Here is a 23,457-nt window from a genome sequence, read left to right as displayed (position 1 = left end):
GGTGGCTTAGTGGTTAGCTCTGTCGCCTTGCATCTCCAGGGTCCGGGTTCAATTCCCGCCTCTGTGTGCATGAAGTTTGAACATGAATGTTCTTCCCATGCTTGGTGGAGTACTCTGGTTTCCTCCCACAGTCCAAAGACATGCAGATTATTCCCATATTGCCTGAAGTGTGTATGTTTGCCCTGCAATGGAATGGCACTCTGTCCAGGGTATACGCCACCTCATGCCCTAAGTTTCATGGGCCAAGCTCTAGGCCCCACCTGACATTCTATATAGAATTAAACGGTATAGACCAGGGGTCTCTAAATTCAGTCCTGGAGGGCCAGTGACCAGCACAGTTTGTAATTCACCAAGAACTAAACATACCCACTGAATCTAGCAATTAACAGATTAGTTAAATCAGCTGTGTTTGAGAAAAAGAATCACCAAACTGTGTTGGACATTGGCCCTCCAGGACTGGATTTGAAGACCCCTGGTATAGACAATGAGTAAGTGAGTTACCCTAATGAATGAGTATGCATGGTGTTATATGATCGAGGGTCCCATTCAATTTGTATTCCCACCTCCAACATGTATTCTCAGAATAGACCCCAGACATATAGTGACCCTGACCAGGAAAAAGCAGTGACTGAAGTTCAGGGTAGAACCATGTTATCATTATAGGCTTAAAATGATACCAAATTGTGGTAAAGGACAACAGTAATTCTGGTTTTCCAATATGACTGCACTCCCCAACACTCACAGTGGACCATCCAGTCCACACATGGCACACTTGGCACAGTGTTATGCCGGCTGCCCTTCCTGTTATAACCCCTTCCATTTTATCCCGACTGGGGATTGGCAGTGGCTGGGGTTTGAGCACTGTCTGGGAATCAAACCTGGTCCTTTCGCATAGCAGGCGTAAGATCTACCAATGAGCCACCGGTGAGTGAACGCCCACCACCCACCAAAGATTAACATTTTCGCCATAGATGATGCTGCCTACTGTTACATTCAGTGAGGAACGCCTGTGACATGCTTACAGTATGACATAATTTGATGGTTGATAATTACGCTGCCTACTATTAGATTTAGCGAGGTACTCCTGTGACATCCCTGTGACATACCTGTGATGGAACAACCTCAGAAACGCACAAAGCCACAAACAGAATTTCTGTCATTCACAGATAGATAGATGTAGTTTTTACTCTCAGAAATGTGTGTGTGGTGTTATTCTCTACAATGAAAAGTCCCGGTTTGACCTGAACACCCCTCATTCAAAGTATGCAGCTGTTCAGGCTGTATCCACATGCTGTCCATCGCTCAGGACTAGATCCAGTCCTAACTGAAGGACAGAACACAGTTATCCTCTTTGGCCACACTTTTACCACCTCCAATGTCAGTCACAGGGTTCCCCATGGCTCAATGCTTGGACCTCTGCCAGTCATTATCTACATGCACTGGTTTTCACTGCTATGCAGCCACTAAACAGATCTATCTCAATGCTAAACACCTCCAAAATCTTATCTGTGAAACACAACTTTCCCAAAATCAATTCATCCGATAAGACTGCACATTGATGACTGGCCTGTCTGTTGTCCCGCAGATCATAATACTGGAATCATTCTGGACTCGATTTTGTCATTAACACCCCATAAGATGCACTATGAAAATATTTACCTCATTTGGATTTTGACTTTACCCCATTTCCCCCCTTTTTCTATGCTTAGACCTACAACTTGTCCAGCCTGCATGACTCTGGATGACCTTTTGTCTTTTTATCTTATTTTACTGATGCTTTCCCTATCCATATCACTGTTTCCTTATTTTATAAAGGTTTATCTGTGTATCAGTGTTTTTTTTTTCTGTTTCCCCATACTTCAAGGTAACTGTGTTTGGGTTAGAGCAGCATAGTGATGCATGGTGTTTTTTGTATTTTATCTGTTATCTGCTATTAGGTGGACTGGACCGATTTGCCCTTGGTATGAATGAGTGTGTGCATGGTGCCTTGTAACTGTCTGCTGTTCTATACTGGATGTGTTTCCACTTCATAACCAATGGTCCTTTTATAGACTTTGGGTAGATAATAATTTCCAAAATAAAGCATTTACAGTATATGACAGAAGATCTTAGGTTTATTGAAAAGTAGTTGGTATATTATTATTGTTATTATTATTATTAGTAGTAGTAGTAGTAGTAGTAGTAGTTGTATATACTATATTCCTTTAAAAACAAGAATAACGTAGGTTTGCCTGCATTCTGTCAATCCCTCCATAATGAGAAATAATGGAGAAATGACCAGTGATACAGGAACCAGAGTGACCTTGTCTGATCTGAACTGCCCTCCAGCAGTGTGGAGTTACTGCTGACATGCGTAACACTATAGGGGGAAAAAAGTGCAAAGCACTGAACTGTCTACAGAATCATCCTCTACTGTACATTTGGGCTACATACACATCAAGAGTAGTGTGACATGACACATTTACAGTGTTTAACTCTACAAACTGATATCAAGATTCTCAGTACATTACTATATCTGCTTACAGATATACAGAACTTGCTAAGCCTTCAAAATACTATCCAGTTACAGTCAGAAGGTGACATAAACTCATCATGAACGTGGACTTCATAGCAATTCTCATCTCTTTTTTTTAATCATTTTCTCTTTTATTTTTGACCTTGTATGGAAAGTTATGATCCTGTGTTGATTTCAGAAAACCAAAAAATCCCCCCAAAATTAAATTGTGTACTGAATTAATATGAGGAAACACACATTAAAAGCTCAATATTGCCATGGGATTCATGTTTATGATAAATGTACTGTATGTAGCCTTCTGACTCCAAGCACAATAGCACTCTGTATATTTATTCTTTAGAAATGTTAAATGGTGGCACAGTATAGTGGCTAGCACTGTGGCCTTGCAACTCCAGGGTTAAGGGTTTGATTCCCAGCTTGGGTCTGTCGTTTTTGGAGCTTGAATGTTCTCCCTCGGTTTCCTTAAAGGTTCTTTTGGAGAAATTCTCATTTATGCTTAGTCTATACTAATAGAGATTAATTTTCAAATGCATTTTTAGACCACTTGCTAAAGGTTTACTGTCTACAGTGAAATAATCCCCACTGAGTGTCTGATCCGTGACCTTTCCTATGCAATCTCCTCCTTTTGTTTGTTTTGATAACATGCCCATATAACCCACTTTCTTACTACCTTAACATTGCTTGTATACTACACAAAGCAGTCGTGAAAACCTATTACCTAATACATAGGAGCTCTATTATCTTGAGACAGTAGATTTCACCTGACACTAATAGGTCATAGTTGAAAACTTCAAAATGAGTTGAGTGAATGAGTGATACAGTATATCACAATTTAGATTATTGGTAAAAGTCTATCCAGTATTTGCATTCACATCTGTTCAATTCATAAGTGCCTTAGCAGTCATACAGTCCAATCACATGGCTGGTCACAGTGTTTACAGAGTCAAGAGGTTTAAAAAAAAAAAAAAGCACAGGGATGATGTATGTTGCCAGACTGGGCAATGCCTTGTCTCGCTGGGATATTTTAATCCCATTTTTACATTTGCCTTGGGCGGGTTAGGTTTAATTTAACGAAAATTGTGATTCATGATGTGTTTTTGCAAAACAGTTATTTTGTTTAATTTTAAACTGAGAGGATTTAAGAAGACTAAGAATTTTATGCAATCTAGAAACACATACTTTAATATACTTCATGTTAGCTTCCATCTTATTTAAGGTTGTCCAGAACCTTGCAACTGGTGTAATTTCTGAAAGGTTGTTCCTAGCAGTTTCCTGTTTATAGCCATAACCATCCCCTGATAGCTGTGCTAAGGTCTCGGGAAGCACAGGGAAAGAAGCGACAAGACTTGCTATGTTCAGGATATCCTGGAAAAAGAAAATGTTCTGAAATCATGACCTCAACCTCTCTCTAAATTTAGCATCTGGTGATAATGATCAACACACTGTGACCAATATTTGTTTTGGGAATGTGGGCTCATTTAGCTAATGCATTCTTATTTTCAGTGGAAAACATGGATGACAATATGTGCTCTAACATAAAATATTTTCATAGAAAGATAAATTTATTATGTATTGATTTTTTTTGTTGTGAGTGTGGTGTTGTGTAATTGGTTTTAGCTATTTTGAATTACCATTCATATATGCATTCCTATTGCATTTGGTCAAATCATAAATGTTATAAATATTGATATCTATTATAACTATTGGCATGCATAACTTTACCAAAATGTCCCAAAATATGCATGGCTTTTCCATTTGACTTGTAATTGGTGGCAATCATGCCCAAACCTCAAAATCCACCCAGCAGATTAACTACAAAGCTTAAGTTTATGGAAGCCCAAAAGTGTCAAAATGGCTACATAAAGACCAGTCCCATGCACGTGATGAACTACAGTACTATAGCGCATGCACCACACAAATCAGGTTGGTGACTAAAATCAGATGGTAACATTACATATTTAGACATCTGAAGAACACCTCGATCAAGTCATTATTACAGTGTTTAAATGTATGTTTTAAATGGAGTGGCAATGTATAGAACTGATGGTCACATGTAAATTCCCAATGAAATATACTGTCTGCTTTTTTCTGTGTCTTATCAATATACTGCATTTCATATTATTTTTCAAAATGTAAAAATATACCATTTATAGAATTGCCACTTTTACTTACTTATCTTCTTTACCGCTTTATCCTGTATTCGGGGTCGCGGGGGCCTGGAGCCTATCCCAGGAGGCTTAGGGCTCGAGGCAGGGTACACCCTGGGCAGAGTGCCAATCCATTGCAGGGCACACACATACACGCACACTATGGGCACGCCAAAAACCCACCAAGCATGGGGAGAACATGCAAACTCCATGAACACAGAGACACCTTTACAAAATTTGTTAATTCCACACCCAACAGATAATTTCAGATTAGCTGAATTGGCAGAAATAATACACTAAAGCACATGCTTTTTTGTGACGTGATAATGTTTTTGATGTTTAAGAATGATTAATAACTCTTACATACCACAGATTAGTGCACACAACATTTAACTAGGTGATTATAAAGAAACAACTATAATTTTTTGAAAAAAAATGGTAAAATGCCAAAAAATGAAATAAATGTCTACTGTATATCTAGCTACCTGACACTGATTTATTATCATTCAAGACAAAATTGGATGATTCTAGGTCGTAAATGTGACCACAATGTCATCCACTATCCAGAATCAAAAGAGCAACAAAAATTGCTCAACTTGAGGAACTGGTTGAACAGCTACTCATGTTCACTAAGCAAACACTAAGGGTTCTTGAATAGCATGTATGGTTACACGCCCATCTGTTTCTTTGAGCAGAACAGGAAATTACAGTCTTTCTTGAAATAAAATATTTTTTATTGCATTTGGCCCAAAGACAAATTTTAAAAAAGTTCCAAAGTTCCAAAAGAGTAAAGCAAGTAAATAGCATTAGAATTTCATACTCAGAGCAGAGCAGGAGATTCACTACATGTCATATATAATAACAGCAATATAGCCGTTCATTGCGTAAAGAAATCTTACAAAGCTTCGAAGATTTGTAAGACAGCTTTAGGCAGATTAATATAGTTTTAACATAACCTAATTTTTGTAAGCAGATAGCCAAGTCAACGGATTAATGTTTTTTTTCTTTCAAAATTCAGTTGTATAAGTTGTATATTGGCCAAAATCTAAATTTTTATTGTCGTTTTTTTTTTTTTGACAGATTGCACGTCATGCTGCATCACACACCCAGCTGTGCACTGTTTACATAAGTGTGAGATAGAACTTACTCACTCACTCATTCTCTACATCGCTGTACATATGCTGTACATAGTTGCAAGAGACCTGGGCCCGTATTCACAAAGCTTCTTAGAATTCTTTCAGAGAGCTCCTATCTTAGGCTAAAATGTTCTAGCTGGGAGTCTTAGACTAAAAGTGATTTAGAAAACGTTTTAGAGCATCTCTGAGGAAGGAAAGTACAAAAACCTTTATTTTAGTGAGGGGGTGTGGTTGACCCCGTTGCTAGGGATGATGCAGCAATACAGGGACTATGATTGGTTGATAAAAAAATAACCTATGACATCTGCAAAGGTCTTCAAATACACTCTTTATGAAAATAGAATACATGATATCATAATGTTTGTATATAATGAAATTGTATAATCATGACTACAGGCTACTTTATGCAAATTGTTCATTATGGACTAAATATCTTAAAGATAATTGAACAGCCAAATGTTGAAAATATGTCTACTTTAGAAGCAACACATTTCCACACAGTAGTTACTATATTAAAGTTCTTACATTTATTTACCATACTGATTTTATTATTACTTTTATTATACCATTTTAAGATTGATTGGAGCAAAATGGCTGACCTTTTACCAATTTACATGATTGCAGGACAGTCTATTTAAGTTGCACTTTTGGATGATATGTAGTGAACAATCCAAGAGAGATGTAAGGAAGTAAAACAACAAGAAAACCTAATTGGACAGAAAAGCAGTGTTTTCTTTTATCTTTATGTTCAGTATTTGGAAAATACTTCTTCTTTCCACCATTTATAGAAACTCTTAAGCCTATTAAAAGTCCTCCTCTCTACTCTTAACAATTTTTTACCTTAGGAGCTGTTTTTAGGGCTAAGATGTTTCATGAATCATTTTTATCTTAACCAAGATTTAATCCTAAATTTAGGGGGAAATTCTAAGAAAATGTAAGTAAATGAGAATTCCGTCAGTAGGAGCAACTTTTAGGCTTAAGAAGGTTTGTGAATACGGGCCCTGGAGCCTATCCCAGGGGACTTGGGGCACAAGGCAGGGAACACCCTGGACAAATCACACACATACACACAGGCAATTTGGAATTGACAGTCCAATCCCCCTGCATGTCTGAGGAAACCGGAATACCCTCACCACGCACTGGAAAAACATGCAAACTCCATACACACAGACCCCAGGTGGAAATCAAACCCTTAATCCTGGAGGTGTGAGACTACAGTGCTAACCACTACACCACCTTACAGTACCTCCCTGGTTAATACTTATCACACCACCTTTCTTCTTTCTTCAACTGTCATAGCAACCCTGAAGGTGCAAGGCAGTAGTGGTAATCAGTCAGTGCTAGCCAAACAATGGGTCTAATCCATCGCAGGGCACATGCACCCACATCATGAACAATATGGAAACAACCGCCAGCCTGTATTATCAGCTAAGGATGTGTAGGTCAGATGGCGAGATTGGTGCGTGCTTCACACACACACACACACACAAAGATTTTGCAGGAGACAGACGGCACTGATGACGTCGTGTCTATACAGCGATCAACGTCCCTTCCCAGCTTCCACATTTGATTTAATTCACACCTGAGTATGCTGTATGCGTTTCCAAGATCTCATTTTCCAGCGGACTCAGATAACATTTTCCGAGCACAGAATGATTGCATTCTCGCTGATCAAAATGAATCGAAATGAACCGATCCAAGGGCCAAATGTAAAAGCGCCCTCAGCCGCCCTGAGCACACAATGCATAAAAAGAAGAAGAAGAAGAAGCAGAGAACACGCCACCGTTTTGGACTCATTGGCCTTCCATAGTACATGCTTTTTTCGCGGGTAGGAGGCAGAGCCACGCCGCCCAGCCCTTACTCACGTAGTCTACTTGTCTGAACGCGGCGACGTGCTGTTGGGGACCTTCCTCAAAATCATCGCAAAACTTCTGGAGCAGTATTCACGCACACCTAGGTTAAATTAAAGTAAAGAAAATGGCTCAGTTTAACAAAGGACCCGCATACGGTTTATCAGCTGAAGTTAGGAGCAAGGTAAGCCTGAAGGAGAGCTTCAATCGCTGGCCGTTTGTTTGAAATGAAATCTGTTGTTACATTGTTGCTTTTATCGCTTCTTTTTTGTTCCCCGTTTCCTCGCGCTCAGTTGTTTGTAAATATTCGAATGTTTGAAGAAATTGGTTACTTTGTCACGTCTCGGTTCTTTTATTGGGACACTTTTTTTTTTCTTTTTTCTTTTGGTGAGCCGCTTCTCTCTTTGTCCTGCTCATCAGTGCTTTCTTTTTCCTCCCCCTTTTTCATCAGCAAGCTGAGAACGAAATACGGAGAAAAAAAAAATCTAAACTACTAAGCAATAGTGAAAGAAAAAGTTAGTTTCACACTTTTATTGTTGTAGTTATTGTGCACGGAAATACGCTCGTTATCACACTTTCGCAAGACAGATATGCACTTAATGCATGCTCGAAACCAGTGCTTTAAATCAATGCAGGCTCTTATCTCCAGCAGTCTGGGGGAAACCCGCTTTATGCCACGAATGCAACTCGTCGAAGAGTTTGGCATGTCGGTTTGTGCATTTCTTTTTAAATCTCTTACGAATTCATAAAGTCGTTCAGCTCCAGAGTTGAAGCAAGGATGAAGATTCCTGGCTTCAAACAATTCTTGTATTATGCATGGCTCATCATTGCATTATGGTGATTTACTATATATACATTATAGTGATATACTATATGTGTGTGTGTGTTTAGAGGGGGAAAGGTTGATGGGCATTAAAACAGATGCAAAAATGCATCATGCTATGTCCATGTTAGATGCACATTTCAGAGTGTAGTGTAGAATCAAGCATGCATGGCGTCTAGGACACAGGGTGGAGGCTTCCCATTTGTTGATAAAAAAAAGTCAGACTAGGTGAAAGAACCGGTTTATTAGAGCATGTTTAAATGCTGAAAACACAAGCAGCTGTTTTTGCATAAATCACATTCCTTTTGCATTATGGATGTTTAGTACAGGGTGTCTCAAATTTCTCCATACATGATTAAAATTATATAAATTTTAAGCGAAATGTAACTTCATTGACCAAAACCATCCTCTACATTTCTATTAAACTCATGACGAACCAGTGTTAATGTTTTACAGGCGTTATTTATGCAACTTCACTTTAGATGCATTCCTTTACATTATCTTTGTGTTGAATCTTTTCCTGGTGCACAATAGCCTTCACCTGCACTAAAAAGTCAAGTCTGATAATGAAAACCGTGTAAGTATGACTGTTGATTTATTTATTTATTTTTTGCTAAAAGCTGTTAATTTCATTTATGTATGGAGACTTTTTCAACACACTGTACAACACAGTGCAAGTCATATATATTTCAAGCAAAATGGAAGCAACTTTTTGAGGCTGCGGTCATAAGCCGCCTTCAGGAAATGACCTCACCCTTTTTCTCTAGAGTGTTCTCATCTCAAAAAGTGATCATGCTTCATCTGTCATGCCTTCCACACACAGAACTGAGCCCTTTTTTCTTTCTTTTTTTTTTTTTTAAATGAAGTTACAGCTTTATTCAGTTTCCCCACATGAAAATAGCTCAAAGTGATAATAGCTCATTGTCAGTTGATGGCAAGGAAGTGCTCATGAGTTTGCACATGCATTTCTAGATTACTTAAGTCATTCGTAGCACACAGCTCAGGTTCTCCATCGTTTGACGTCTTCGAGTTTAAGATCAATTTAACAGATTAAAGTCATCTGCACGTTTTGTAACTCGGGAACTTCTCGTAAAGAGAACATGTTCTGCATATTTTGTTTTTTAAAAGAAAATACAAATTTGCGAAAAGTTTCATGCAAGTTGCAGGTGGAGGCTTCCTGTTTGCTGAAAACGATACCAGAACCGCATTATAGTGTGCTCTAATAATCGATTACAGAACACAGGATTGGATTATTATCGCATCTGTTTAAAATGAATATCATGTCCCTTTGTGTTGCTTTCAATTCTGGAAGGTATTTGCATCCCAAATGTATGAATTTCCCATGCAAAATGCTGATCGATTTAAAACAAAATAAAAAAACAATTAAGGACAGTTACTGAGAAGTTCTTTTGAAATTCAGTAACATATAGCATGAACATATGTAGCAAGGAGAAGTATGTAATTTCCTGATGAACTTTATTTCAAGCATGTGCAATAACATGGTTCACTTTCATGTCTTGAGACTTTCGAGCACATGGTCGTGTTTGAGGAAGTGGGAGTGCAGATTAACATCTAAATAACTTGATCGTGTCTAAGATACCAGATGCTTGGAACCGAGTGTTAACGATGGTGGGCATGTCTTGCTTTTGTTGATAGATTCAATCACGGGCAGATTGGTTACACTTACATGCTGCAGTTGCGCCCTCACAATGTGTGGTATGTCAAACCCGGCATGCCAGCTGATATGAACGAGGAAGTTGAGATTCGCTTCACTAATCCAAGTGCATCGGTTGATGATGGATTTTAAATTAGTGTGTGTTAGTTCTTCGTTCAATGTAGGCCACATGGAGGTAGATAATTTGGTGTTGGTGCAGCATGTTGCTGATGCTTGTATAGGCCAGGTGCCATGTAATCAACTCTTATTAACTGTACATTCGTAACATCCAAGCAGATTTAACAGGATATGACTCATGTCAAATTATGGGGTGTCTACAAGTGTCTCCAAACCGCAGCCTATATGAATGGGAACCAAACATGCAATATGCATTTTTGTTGTAGAGCCAGGGAGCATAGGTATACTGTCGATTACATTTTTGGGCTTTGTAATTTTTAGTTAAATTTAACAGCACTCGTATCAATTGTATGATTTCTCTTGAGCAGCTATATTTCTTACAGGTTCTAAAATGTTAATTATGTTTTCCTCTAACAATCGTCATATTGCACTAACCAGCCATAAGCTCACAGGAAGAAGAGCAAGATTCTTGACCAACATGAGTGTAAAAAGGAAGCCGTTTGTATTGTACCATTAAATGTGTTGCCGGTTTATGTAAATAGTTTTAAAAGGCTGAATCGATTCCGAATTGAAAACCGATCCATCGAGTCAACTAAGTGAATCAAGCATGAAACATTCAATTAAATTGTGTTGTTGTTTAAATCATGCAGCTCTAGCCTGTTGCATTTAGTTTATCTTACAGAGACATGCAGAGAAAACTTGATGTGTTTTGTGCAGTCAAGTTAAGTTAGTGTTAGATTTGTTGGACACCTTGATTAACTATGTATTGGTACATTTTCGTCTAAAAGAAAGATGTTGAGCTCTCCATACTGACACACAATACTTGCACTCTCACATGAGTCATAGCAATGCTGGCCAATCATAGCCATCTGAGGGTGGTAAGGGTGGATAGCACTTTCCTCCAAGTGGGCCATCCCGCTGCTCACCAATGCCCGAGCAGTAGTTTGAAAAGATCATGTTTGTCAAGGTACCACATGTTGGCCCACACCCTTCTTGGTTGGTAGTTGTCGCTGATGGGGAGGGCCCCAACAAGACAGGTGGGATTTGAACATGACTAAATTGGGGGAAAAATCAGTTTGGTGTCTGGAAGTTACTTTAGTTTTGCGTTTTGAGTCCAAGATAAGTTTGTATCCAGTTCAGCCTAGTTAAAACTGTAAAACTAGTAAAAACCTCACTCGCTTGCCTCAAACCACATCGAGTCAAGTAATCTGATTGTGAAAAGTCCCTGTCTAAATTATCAGACGTTCACTTGTACCTAGCTGAAGCCAAATCACGAATACCACAAACTAATTTTCTTAACGTTTTACTAGTTTAATTCGCATATTTACACTTAATATGAATTTATCCCAAGTTTTGCCAAATTAACTTTAGGAAAAGTATTCACAAACAATCTAAAAATAAACCTCGGACTCCGACACATTGTGTGTCTGAAAAAACTAAAGTTTTTGGTCTAGTTTAACTTTTCTTACTGCTTCTTTTTGAATGATTAAATAGGCTACCTTACAGGTTATAGTAATTAAATCATGCCAGTTTCAAATTATCTTCATGTTCTCTTTTACGATGCTGAAATAATCTGGAACTACTAAATAAATGGTGGGAAGTGATGCACTGGGTAATAACTGGATGCACATGGACACTTGTGTTTCTTGTAGGCCGTGAGGGCTTTATCTCTTCTATACTCAGCACGGTTGAATTCTTGATTCTAATAGGTCAGATGGTGTTGATTAATTTTCTGTAATGGCAGCTCTGACACTTCTGCTGGCTAAGAGGCAAATCAGGTTTATATTAGTGACCATGGTCTACTGTTACAGTCTCTATAGTTTCCACTTTATTAAATGGACCCTGTTGATAAATAGATAAAAATGTGAGTATTCGGCACAAGGAGTCTCTGGGGTCAAAGGTAACAGTCAGAGGTAAAGCTTGAGCTTTACCTTGGTTGCGTTCTGATCGGCTTGAAGTTTCCTGGGAAGTTTACTGCACAGGGTGTTCAGCCATGTTAAGTGTGATTCCAAACCGCAGGGAGCGAAACTGCTAAGGGGAACTGAGTTGTGTAGGGAACAAATGAACGACGTGTTGTCTCATCTCCGGCAGTGGACATGAAAAATTTCCCAACAGTCATTACTCTGGGAAAAAATGTAGCATAAAAAGCCATTTATATATCTATTATTATTATTAAGGACGAAATAATATTCATATGACCAGATCATTTGAAATTTAATTAATATATCCTTACCTTTTGTATAGATTAGTAATCTGAAAAAAAACTACACAATAATAATTTCACCATTTATTTTTATTTTCAAATGAATCAAAGAATTTATTTACGAGCTATAAGTTTAATAATAGTATATCCGCAGCTCCGCCCACATGCAGATTGCGATGCCTGCGTGCTACCATTACCTGCGAAAGAAGTGTGTGGTCAACTTGCTGCCTCTCCTCATGCTGCTCCGATGTTTCGGCAGCCCCTACTTATACTGTACTGTCGCTGTAGCCGCGCCGCTGTCTGATCTGGAGTTTCAGTAGCTATGAGCTTAACCTGATGTACCTGTTTTTGCATGCTTCAACTGTATGTAATTTGGTGCTTTTACATTTTTCTTCTAAGCCGACTGAATTTTACAGGTGTGCATCTTGTATAGTTTATATAATTATTCAAGAATGCTCAAAGTTTACTTCAATACAAGATGGAGCAATATTGTGGCTTGTTTCTGAAGTATTTGAGGTTGTTTACTCATCATCCCGTACAATTCAACCACAGCTGTAAGCATGTTCACACTAAACCCCTTGTTGATGAGTCCTGGGAAACTGACAACCGTGTGGGATAACAATGATGGATGACGGAATCTAGAGGTTCCTGATTCATCTTCAGACTTGCACTCAGTTTTTCCTCTTTTCCCCTCAAACAACTGAAATCAAGGCCAAAAACACTGGATCTATTGTGTGGAGCTCGATTGCTGAATGTGAAGATGCTAGTGTTTGTCCCTTGGTTGCTGAACTGTAGGATACACAACACCCGAACATTAAAAAAAAAAGAAGAAGTTGGAAAGAATTCTGCCGTTGCTCTTTGACATCACTGTGCGTGGACGTTTTCTCCTTGGTGGGCTTTTAGTAGTGCACGATTGTAGTAAAAGTAGTGGACTTGTTCATGTTGGTCAGAGGTCATCGGGAACTGTGGATCAGCTTTTCAGTGTTTACCTCATTGATTTCTTTCACCCTCACCCTCTCAGTATTGACTCCACCATATGAGTACACTTACAGTGGGGGAGGAGAGTGTCATGCTCAGTTTAAATAGTTAAAAAAAAAAAAAAAAAATATATATATATATATATATATATATATATATATAGATTTAAAAGATTTATGTATTTAGAGGATATTATTTAACTAATATTAGGCTTAACATAGCTCAGACTGACGTACCCGTTTTAACTACTGTTACATCTGATGAGGAACGTCTGTGACACACTTACAGAACTGCATAAAAGTTGGTCACGCTACTTACCGTTACGTTACAGTATGACACAAAAGCTGATGACGAGTCTACCTACTGTTACAATCGGTCAGGAATGTGCCTGTGACACGCCCGTGACCGAACTGCCTGTTCAAACACACAATCAACAGCCACTGCCTTCAGCGGGTTTCAGTTTTATGTCCATAGACTAATTAATTTATTAACTGTCCTGATTAATGTTAATAAAGCCTAATTTTTGATTGGTGTTTCCTGAATTGATTTGATTTATCTTACCGCATTTGTGCGAGTCAAATTTATTATTATTATTTTATTTATTTTTTTGTTTAGAATTGATTCCAAAGCTTTGGAGTTGCTCTTTAGTTTGCTGTGCTTGAAACGAGGCTAATGATTGTTTGAGATCAATTCCCAGCACCTTTGATATGACCTGAAAGCGAGACAGCAAGTCGATCATACAAGGCCCAATAAAATGTCTATTTGTGCAAGTTAAAAAAGAAACACAGTATTGAGTAGCTAATTGATCATTAATTGTGTAGTTAACATTTTTTCATCAGACTTGACTGAATTTGTTCATCAGTTGTTGAAAAATACTGGCTTGCTGACTATTTCTCTGTTAACTAGCTAACCAGGTCATGGGAGAAACCTGTTATGATTCTGTAATACTCAGACTGAATGCAGTAAATATGAATGAATTATATTTAATTCAGCCGCTCCCGTCAAGGGGTCGCCACAGCGGACCATCCAATCCGCTCCTCAGGTTTGAAGCCTAATACTCTTCCTGAGACAACCCTCATATTTTTTTTTTTTTGCCTTTATGGGTGTGTGGCAACAGCCATTGGCGTTGTTCGAACCTGGATCCTCGGATCCCCAAGGCAACAACAATCTAGAGCTTTAGCCGCCTGAGCCACCCCTCCCTTTTCTTATAATTTGAGATTAAATTTTAAAAGTTCAGTTTTGCATTGGATCTATGGTGCTAGTAGAATAGAAACTGAGGGAAGATTTATAGCATGGCTTAGCAACTAGAGCTTGAAACTCTCACCTCAAACCACATCATAAAGTTGTGCAACTGCGTTTCTGGTAGAACTGCATCCTTACCACTGAAGTGAAATTCTTTTCTTGTTTAAACTAATGTCTAAAAGTGGAATCCTCATTAAGACAGGATTCTGAATGTAGTTATAATTTAATGTCTATTGCTCTTAGTAGTTTAGATAGCGCCAGTCTGAGATGTGGTTAATGTATCTGGCTGATCGCTGTAGATACTGCTCAGATTTTGGAGAACGGATTGTTAGGATGTTAATTGTGAAACATGCTAATAAAACATAAAGTAGTTAGTAATTTAGTTAGTTATTACTTTTACTTACAGTTAAAGAAATTTTACCATATGATTGGTACCGTGGTATTATTTGCTGGTGTAGTACATGCACCACATGTTGAAACTCTTAGTATAACGTACAGTAGTATTGTATTGACTGTCCAATATAATACCAGTAGTATGTACTAACACACCTGATAATGTTATTGTGGGTTCCAAGAAGTACCATGGTATTGATCGCACGTACTGTGGTACACACCATAGCACAGTTAGCACCATAGCATGGTCTCCACTGAAATGCCATAGTATGACCTGGGGACTTTAGACGTTTAGAAGTTGTCTACCACGGTGAACTAAAGTACATGTTAGTCTTTTCCACCCATTTAACCCGGGCTTGGGATCGGCATTGTATCCAGTGGCTGGGCTTTGAGCATTGAGTGGGAATTAAACCCAGGTCTTATGCATGACAGGCGAGAAAACTAACGCTGGCCCATCAATGCCCTGGTAAACTATAGTACACACCATAGTAAAATAGGTTTAGGGTCAAAGCTACAATAGATCAAATTCCCGAAACCAAAAGTATGCCTGTTTGTTATACTTATTTTTTGGCAGCCGTTTATCAAACTTTTGTTTCGAATATGGTCACGTAAAACAAAGACTACATGCTGAGGGGAAGTCTACAAGGGTGTGCGAAAACAATATTGGAATGCAAGTGTGTCTTTGTCTAGAGCCGACTGTTAACTTTTTCACCATTTTTATTTTTTTTTTTGTCTGTTTTTTTTGTTTTTCAGTGTCGGAGTAGTGTATTGAATATGAGAAGTAAATGCATGCAACGACAGAGACCATGAGTTCACTGCATCCGTTTGCTTTTTGTTTCACTTCTTTGAGAGATTTTTATTTTCTTTCTCTCCTGTTCGCTTCTGGTCGCTCGAGGCTTCAGCAACCTGGCTGTTTTTGTCATTCGAGTAGTGCATTGCGATGATGATGATAAATCTGCTGCACACACTTTACTTTCCGAAGAGTTTCTTTACTTTCCGAAGAGTTTCTTTATTCCCTGTGGTCCTTGTTGTCGCATCACCACTGTCCCACAGTCCTGGAGACCTTGAGCGTAGGGCGTGTGAACACTGCGCCAATGTCCTGTGGTGTTTACTTACACCGTGTCACATTAAAACCTCAGTGTTTACTCAACATTTTGATTTCGTTGAAGTGCTGCTTCCTGTTGGCCTTGCGCCGTCACGGCCGAGGTACAGCCGGTTATAAAGCTGTTTCAGTTAAACAAACAAAACAAAAAAACGGTCTGGGTAAGAGATCTTCGTGAAGATCAACTTTCCATCCTCATTGCAAATTTCCTAATGGAGGTCTAACAAGAGCTGCATTGCGTTCAGCACACGCCGAATCTTTCCAAGTGTCTTCGTGTGCTTTGACGTGAATTTGCAAATCTGGGTTTTTTAAGCCAGTAAGAAATGGGCTGAGACAGTGGTCTCTTTGCTTCATTCAAAAAAAATATATAGAAGAGGGTGCTTACTTTAAATCACACCAGACATCCACTGTGCTATGACCAATTCAAGTTGTTGTTAATCTGGATCATAATGCACAAACCGTCTTCCAGGCAAGACATGTCATTGAGCGCCATTAATCCAACCATCCATAGGGTGTTTGGTTCGTCCGAATTCTCCAATTGGCTGTTCAGCCCAGGCAAGAATGTACCCGAGTGCTATTTGGGACGTTTTTTTCTAAGATTATCCCGTAAAGAATGTGAAGAATTGTGTGAGTAATTATTTCCCTTCAAGGCTTGGAACATAATTGCATGTTGGTTGTCATCTTTTCATCTTTTCTTTGTGTTCTGGTGCAACTTTTCCCGGAAGGTGTGAGGCAACAGGAGGCAACAAACAGCCAACTCATGTTTTGTGTAACAGTTCATAGGATTGTAACCTTGCATGAGGTTTGATGCATTTGACCAAGGTTTTCGGTTAATCCTTTGGCACTGGATTTTTCCTCAGTTGGAAAAATATTGCCTGGTTTTACTGGTCCAGTGTCTACTGTAGGATCAAATTCCTGTTCCTTTCTGATGATAATGGAAGGCAAATGCGTTGTGCTCCTGCTGTGGCCAGTCCACCTCAAAGTGTGATATGTTGTGCCTTCTGTGAATTACAGAAGTCTTCCATTCAGTGTGTAGTTCAGACACTGTTTGCTGTAAAACGCCCAGGAGATCAGCACTTATGATTAAGCTAAGGCTATAATCAGGTGAAGGTGTACATTTTATGTCCTGTGAACTTCCACTATACATTTATGCCATCTGCCCATAACTTGTGGTACCATTTACAGTTCAGTTTAGATTGTAAAACAAGAATGGTACCGTATTCAGTTTCCTTCCTCATACTTGCGCTGTGCCACATGACGTTTGGTAATCTTTATTGCAGACAAGAAAAGCTGCAAACAACCTGGTTAACTGATCACTCGGTGTATTGCGACATTAAATTTCCATTACAGTCTTGTACTGCACGCTTGGGCACATCGAATCGCTTCCACAATTCAACAGACACAAATTGCTACGCTTGTAAACCAGTGCAAGAATGAAAATGTGGAAATGCTACCATGGAAGAACATTCTGGTTTCAATTCATGCTTGAATATTTTCTGTGAATAACGTCTGCAGATGTTTTTTTTTTTTTTTTTTTTGCAAAGCGGATTGTTGTCTTGTTGGATTGAGGTCACGGTAATTCTCCATGCAGGTTTTTTTTTTTTTTTTTTTTTGCCTTTCAAGCGCAGACTTGTTGAGCTTACTGGAAAGACCGTTAGGTGTGTCTGAACATGCAAAGGAAGCCCTTGAACAATTCTACGTCTGCTTACTCCAGCCGAGTAGGTTGCCCTGTTGTTGCTTTGGTCTCTGTTGACCTCTTAATAACACCGTGCTTTCTGGTATTACTAGACTAGACGATAAGGTAGTGTGTTAATATCACGATAGTCTGCATGAGGATTTTGCATGCATCGTGTATACTAAAGTGCATGAAGTGGTAACTTTAAAGAGAGAGCTGATCGGATACCTTTATACAGTATATACAGCACTTTGACTGCTTTCCTATTTGTCAGTTTGTAATGGTTCCATGTTATGAAATTGAATTTATCTAAACAATGTAAACAGAATATAATGGAAATCAAAAGACAGATGACATATTTATTTTGAAGTTATCCATTTTATTCAATCACAGATTACATAAGGTGAACTAAACTAAACTGGCAGGAATGTGAAATAAAGACGGGGATTAAAACAAATTAAAGTGGATATAGTTGCTCTTTGATTTTAATGGGTTGAGTCGGCATGGCACAACCAGTTAACATTTGCTTGACACGCAAAACCGTTTCTTAGAATTTAGGCTTTTTGCACGCTGCATTTACTCATAAACTCCCATCTGCACCACAACACGGGTGACCATTTTTACCAAGCCGAACTGGCCTGTTTCACTAACAGTCATGCACATTTTAGGGGAAAAAATACATATTTTAATACTTGGCCTGAGTTGTTTAAAGTTTCTTGATTTAATTTTCCCATGTCACTACCCTTGGATTTTTATTATTATTATTATTATTAAGGTTCAGTTATAAAGCATTGAACTTGAAATTGCATCCAGAGCCTTGCTCTGAAGCCACGGGTCAGAGGTCAGGCAACCCTCAATGCAATTTCCTGTATAAAGCACGGGTTTTGGCACTGATCCTGGATAAACATGGCCTGGGTGAGGAGGAAAAACATTTTCCTGACTTGATCTCCAGTAGCTTGACTTCAGAGACTGCTTTGTTTCTGAGTTACTGAGATTTAAGATAGTCTGTTTTTCCCATCTTAGACCGATTTTGTAATGGATTTTCACATGCCTGATATACATATTTATATACAAGAGGAGTTGGGGTCAAACCGGGACTTTTGACTGTAATAATACAGTTATAAGAGTAAATACTCCCTTTATTTCTCAATATATTCTACACTATTGCACTTATCCAAGAGTTTCACTGGTGCTTGGAGAAAGTTCTCTCAGTATGCTGAAACCATGACCAGACTATCCGCTTTAGGTTTGAAACACTAGCCTCCCTTAATGGCCCAAACATGTGGAATGACTTGGAGTACAAGATGGTGCACTGTCCTGCAAAAACAGAATGCCTTTGGCAATAAAACCAGGCTGTTTTATCCATTACAGGAAAGGGACATCAAAGGAGTTCCTGGGAGGCCAGTGTTTCTGATGTGAAGCAGGCAGTCTGATCATAGCTCCCACACATTGTGAAAACCTTCTACTTTGAAAGTATCCAGGCACTAACAAAATACTGGGTTTAGTTTATCACTTTTATATAAGAACTAATTAGTTTATCTCTTTAATCTAATAAGACAGGCAAAAAAAAAAAAGCCTTTTATGTTCCTAAGAAACCATTAAATGTAAACATTACCTTTTGAACATCATAAAGCCCGGAGACTCCCTACAAAAATCCAAACTTCTCTGCAGCAAACTTAACATTAATATCAGTGCTAAACATTATGGTTCAAGCTTTTTGTGATTAAATTAATTATGCAGTTTGAATAAAAATAAAAAAAATTCTGTTCATTGGATCAATGGGCCAGTTTTTAATTCAGAATCGATTTACACCTCTAAGGTAAACTTCCAACCTTCAAGTGGTCTAAAGCACAATCCCTAAAAATACACCAAAGCTTTCATAAAAAATACAAACCTCTTGCTTTTTTTTTGTTTCCAAATTGTTTATTTTTTATTTTTTTTATTTTTTGACTTTATGGTCAGTTGTTGCATAACACAACCTATTTGAGTGGAGTGTAGAGCAGATTTTTATTAAGGGGGAAAAAAAGATCACTTTGTGTATAACATTACATTTTATACAGTCAACAGCACAAGTTATTGAGCATTTCACTGCTTATTAAATACTTCAATTTAAAAAGACCAAGTCCAGCAATAAACATTCATACTGAACAAGTTAAACCAAACGTCTGGCCAAAACTCTAATCAAATTAACCCATGATTTCCAGGTCCAGACCAAAACTAATGTCAAAGGTGCTGTTATAAACCTAAACATAACCATGACCATATACATATCTTCCTATCTATTATATAACCAATTGTCTGTACATTAACACTGTTTGTTATGTGCTCTTCTTTTTCTCAGATCGCTCAGAAGTATGACCTACAGAAGGAGGAAGAGCTGCGCTACTGGATCGAGGAGGTCACCGGCATGCCTATTGGAGATAACTTCCAGGTGGGGCTCAAGGACGGCGTCATCCTCTGCGAGTAAGTTGTTGTCGAGTCTCATGTCTTATATATGGTAACACAAGTCCCTGATGAGTAGACATGCTGCAATAAATATATATATATTTATTTTTCAGGAAATAATTTCCTAAATTTCCTTTGAGAATTCCCACCCGAGACGTCCCGACCTGTTTTCTTTTTCACGTCATGGATTCTTCCATAGAATCGAGAGCTAATTGGCCTGTTCTCTACACATGAGCTAGGACGGCTAGCGTGACTCAGCAGACTGTTCTTCCATCCCAGATGGCTGCGGCGTCACAGGGCTTTGACCTCACAGTCTCCTGATAATAGACAACCACATAAAACGGTTGCACCAGTCAGGAGCCAGCTGTAATTCTAAACATTTCAAGCCATTTAACCTGATTGTTTTCAAACCGTTTACTTTGAGAAAGAGCACAAAATTCTTAAACATTTGGTTTGTTTATATTATTTGCAGCTGGCAACATTGTTTTCATTTCCTCATACTTCAAAACAAATTTCGCAGATGTGAATTAGTGTTTGGGCGATGCTGCCTCGCAGCTCCAGGGCTCCTGGTTCGAATCGAAGCTTGAGTTGACTTAATGTGAAGTGTCACATGTTCACCCTGAACCTGTGTAGCAGACCTTACACAAAACATACTGGTGTGTCAATTGGCTCACTCAGCTCGCCCCTAGGTGTGTGCATGGTACTGGCAAAGCGTTCAGGCTTCATTTCCTTCTCATGCTAAGTGTTCCTGTGATAGGGTTGTAGTGTGACCGGCTGATCCTTAGATAAAGCAGCGCCTAAATATTATTGAATAACTTGCTGTTTTCATTATTTCCAGGCTGATCAACAAACTCCAGCCTGGCTCTGTAAGGAAAATTAACAACTCCAAGCTCAATTGGCATAAGGTGAGGTTTTTCTAGTACAAAAGAAAGAAAATGTCTTTTTTATTTTATATTATTGATGTTTAGAATTTGCAAGATATTTAAATTTTGACCTCGAAGTAAATCTTGTACCAAAACAAGTTTGGTACAATTTTTTTTTTTTTTTTTTTTTTTTTTTTTCATGCAAATGCATGACATCAAATCTTGTTTTCTGTTGTTAGCTGGAGAACCTGAGCAACTTCATCAAAGCCATCCTCGCATATGGGATGAAACCGAACGACATATTCGAAGCTAATGACCTGTTCGAGAACGGGAACATGACGCAGGTCCAGACCACACTGCTCGCTCTGGCTGGCATGGTGAGACTTTCACATGTGGAGGAAATTCACAATGTGATGACTGTACAAAGCAGTATTGTGGTTTCAGATACATTATAATATCTAATTACAACTTCACTTCCTTTTTAAAGAGCATGACTTTACATGGCAACACAATAGGTTATTTAATTTTTTTTTTTTGTGTGCAGTAGGTCAGGTATTTGTTTACAAAATAATGTCATGAACTTAATAGGAGTGCTATTCGGGAGTCCTGTTGCATACTATTCAGATGGCTTTTCCAGGCATATAATTAATGCAAATTAACGTTTTGAGATGACGTCTAAGTGCGCAAGATGTGTCTGATTAGTAGGTCAGTGAAAGCTCTGATGCTTTTTATTGAGTATTGTAAACACAGGCTTTAGTCGGTTTCGTTTTATGAGAAAGACACATTGTTTGATTTTAAAGATACACCCGGGCTAACCTCTCTAGATTCATTTCCATTTCCCAGTGTAAACCTAGACCTAATTCAAATTTCAGAGATGCAGTCACTTTCTAAAAGGAAAAAATGACTAAGTGTCTGTATGAATGTCTGTATCTATATGTATGCATACACGTTTTATGTGCTTAAACTACTGTTTTGATTCAAAGGCAAAGACCAAAGGCATGGACACCAAGGTTGACATTGGTGTGAAGTATGCCGACAGGCAGGAGCGAAATTTCAACGATGAGAAGCTAAAAGCTGGAAACTGCGTCATCGGCTTACAGGTGTGGCTCCTTCTACCCTAGTGTGTGTGTGTTTGTGTGTTTTCGACTTTTCTCCCATCCCATTCCCTCATTGTTGATTGGAGCACATATCAATGCCGGCAGTATTTCTAACGTTTTGTTGTTGTGTTTTTCTAGATGGGGACAAATAAATGTGCCAGTCAGGCTGGCATGACGGCTTATGGCACCCGGAGACATCTTTATGACCCAAAGACCCAGACAGACAAGCCGTATGACCAGACTACTATTAGCCTGCAGATGGGCACCAATAAGGGAGCAAGCCAGGTGATTTTTACCATAGTTTGCACTGTAATATCATTCATGTCTGAGCACATTATTTATATATATATATATATATAATTATTATTATTATTTTTTTTGTAATAATCTTGCCTGTTTGGCTTCCCTGACTCTTCAGGCTGGCATGGGTGCACCAGGTACCCGGAGAGACATCTACGACCAGAAGGTGTCTCTGCAGCCGATGGACAACACCACCATCTCACTGCAGATGGGCACCAACAAAACAGCATCACAGAAGGGCATGAGCGCCTATGGCCTGGGCAGGCAGATCTACGACCCCAAATACTGCCCGTCTGGAGAGGCTGGAACCCACACTAACGGAAGCCAGGGCACAGGAACCACCGGTTCCGAGGTCAGCGACACCGACTACCAGGCCGACTACCAAGCAGATTACCACCACGAGTACCAGCCACAATACGATGAATACCGTGGGCACTATGACCAGGGCATCGATCAGTAGATGGCTGAATTACAGTGTTCAGATCGAGATGTTACGCCCCTCCCCCCCACAAACCCTCCTTGTTTTTTGGTTCTTATTTCAACAGAGCAAGATCTCTTTCCTTGCTGGCCTTAAAGAAACTGATACAGAGGGAGCAAAAGTTGCCTTAATACTCATTCCTGTGTAGATTATCAGTATTGTATTTTGTTTATTATTTTATTGCTGAGAATTATGTTTGAAAGTTTTTTTATTTTATTTTATATATATATAATTTGAATTGTTTTAAGACTATTTTAGCCTGGGTGTCTGTAGAATGCCAAGAGTGCAGCCTCTGCTTCAGAGTCTTCTTTGTTCACCTGAAATTTGATTTACAGGATGTTCATCTCATTCTGGTTGTCTGATTGGCTCAGTGCTCTTGGACTCTGAGCTCAAGGAGAGGTGGGTGGGTGTGTGTGTG

The 23,457-nt window shown here is 38.8% G+C and overlaps 1 protein-coding gene across 1 annotated transcript; it reads left to right on the top strand.

Annotated features, from left to right (window-relative positions):
• Positions 1–7,652: 7,652 nt before the first annotated feature.
• Positions 7,653–23,457, top strand: LOC128533675 (calponin-3-like). Its single transcript, XM_053507965.1, has 7 exons — positions 7,653–7,832; positions 20,198–20,319; positions 21,140–21,206; positions 21,404–21,541; positions 22,148–22,264; positions 22,400–22,546; positions 22,680–23,457. Exons 1-7 carry the CDS (start codon positions 7,776–7,778, stop codon positions 23,019–23,021), a joined length of 990 nt encoding a protein of 329 aa, XP_053363940.1. The 5' UTR covers positions 7,653–7,775; the 3' UTR covers positions 23,022–23,457.

This window comes from Clarias gariepinus, chromosome 11 (assembly GCF_024256425.1).
Source record: "Clarias gariepinus isolate MV-2021 ecotype Netherlands chromosome 11, CGAR_prim_01v2, whole genome shotgun sequence".
Classification (NCBI taxonomy): Eukaryota; Metazoa; Chordata; class Actinopteri; order Siluriformes; family Clariidae; genus Clarias; species Clarias gariepinus.
This window is presented reverse-complemented; position numbering and strand designations above follow the sequence as displayed.

Coding starts and splice junctions, on each gene's coding strand:
- LOC128533675 (XM_053507965.1), top strand. CDS start 7,776: ATGGCTCAGTTTAACAAAGGACCCGCATACGGTTTATCAGCTGAAGTT. Junction 21,207..21,403: donor CCAAGCTCAATTGGCATAAG/GTGAGGTTTTTC, acceptor TTCTGTTGTTAG/CTGGAGAACCTGAGCAACTT. Junction 22,547..22,679: donor CCAATAAGGGAGCAAGCCAG/GTGATTTTTACC, acceptor CTGACTCTTCAG/GCTGGCATGGGTGCACCAGG.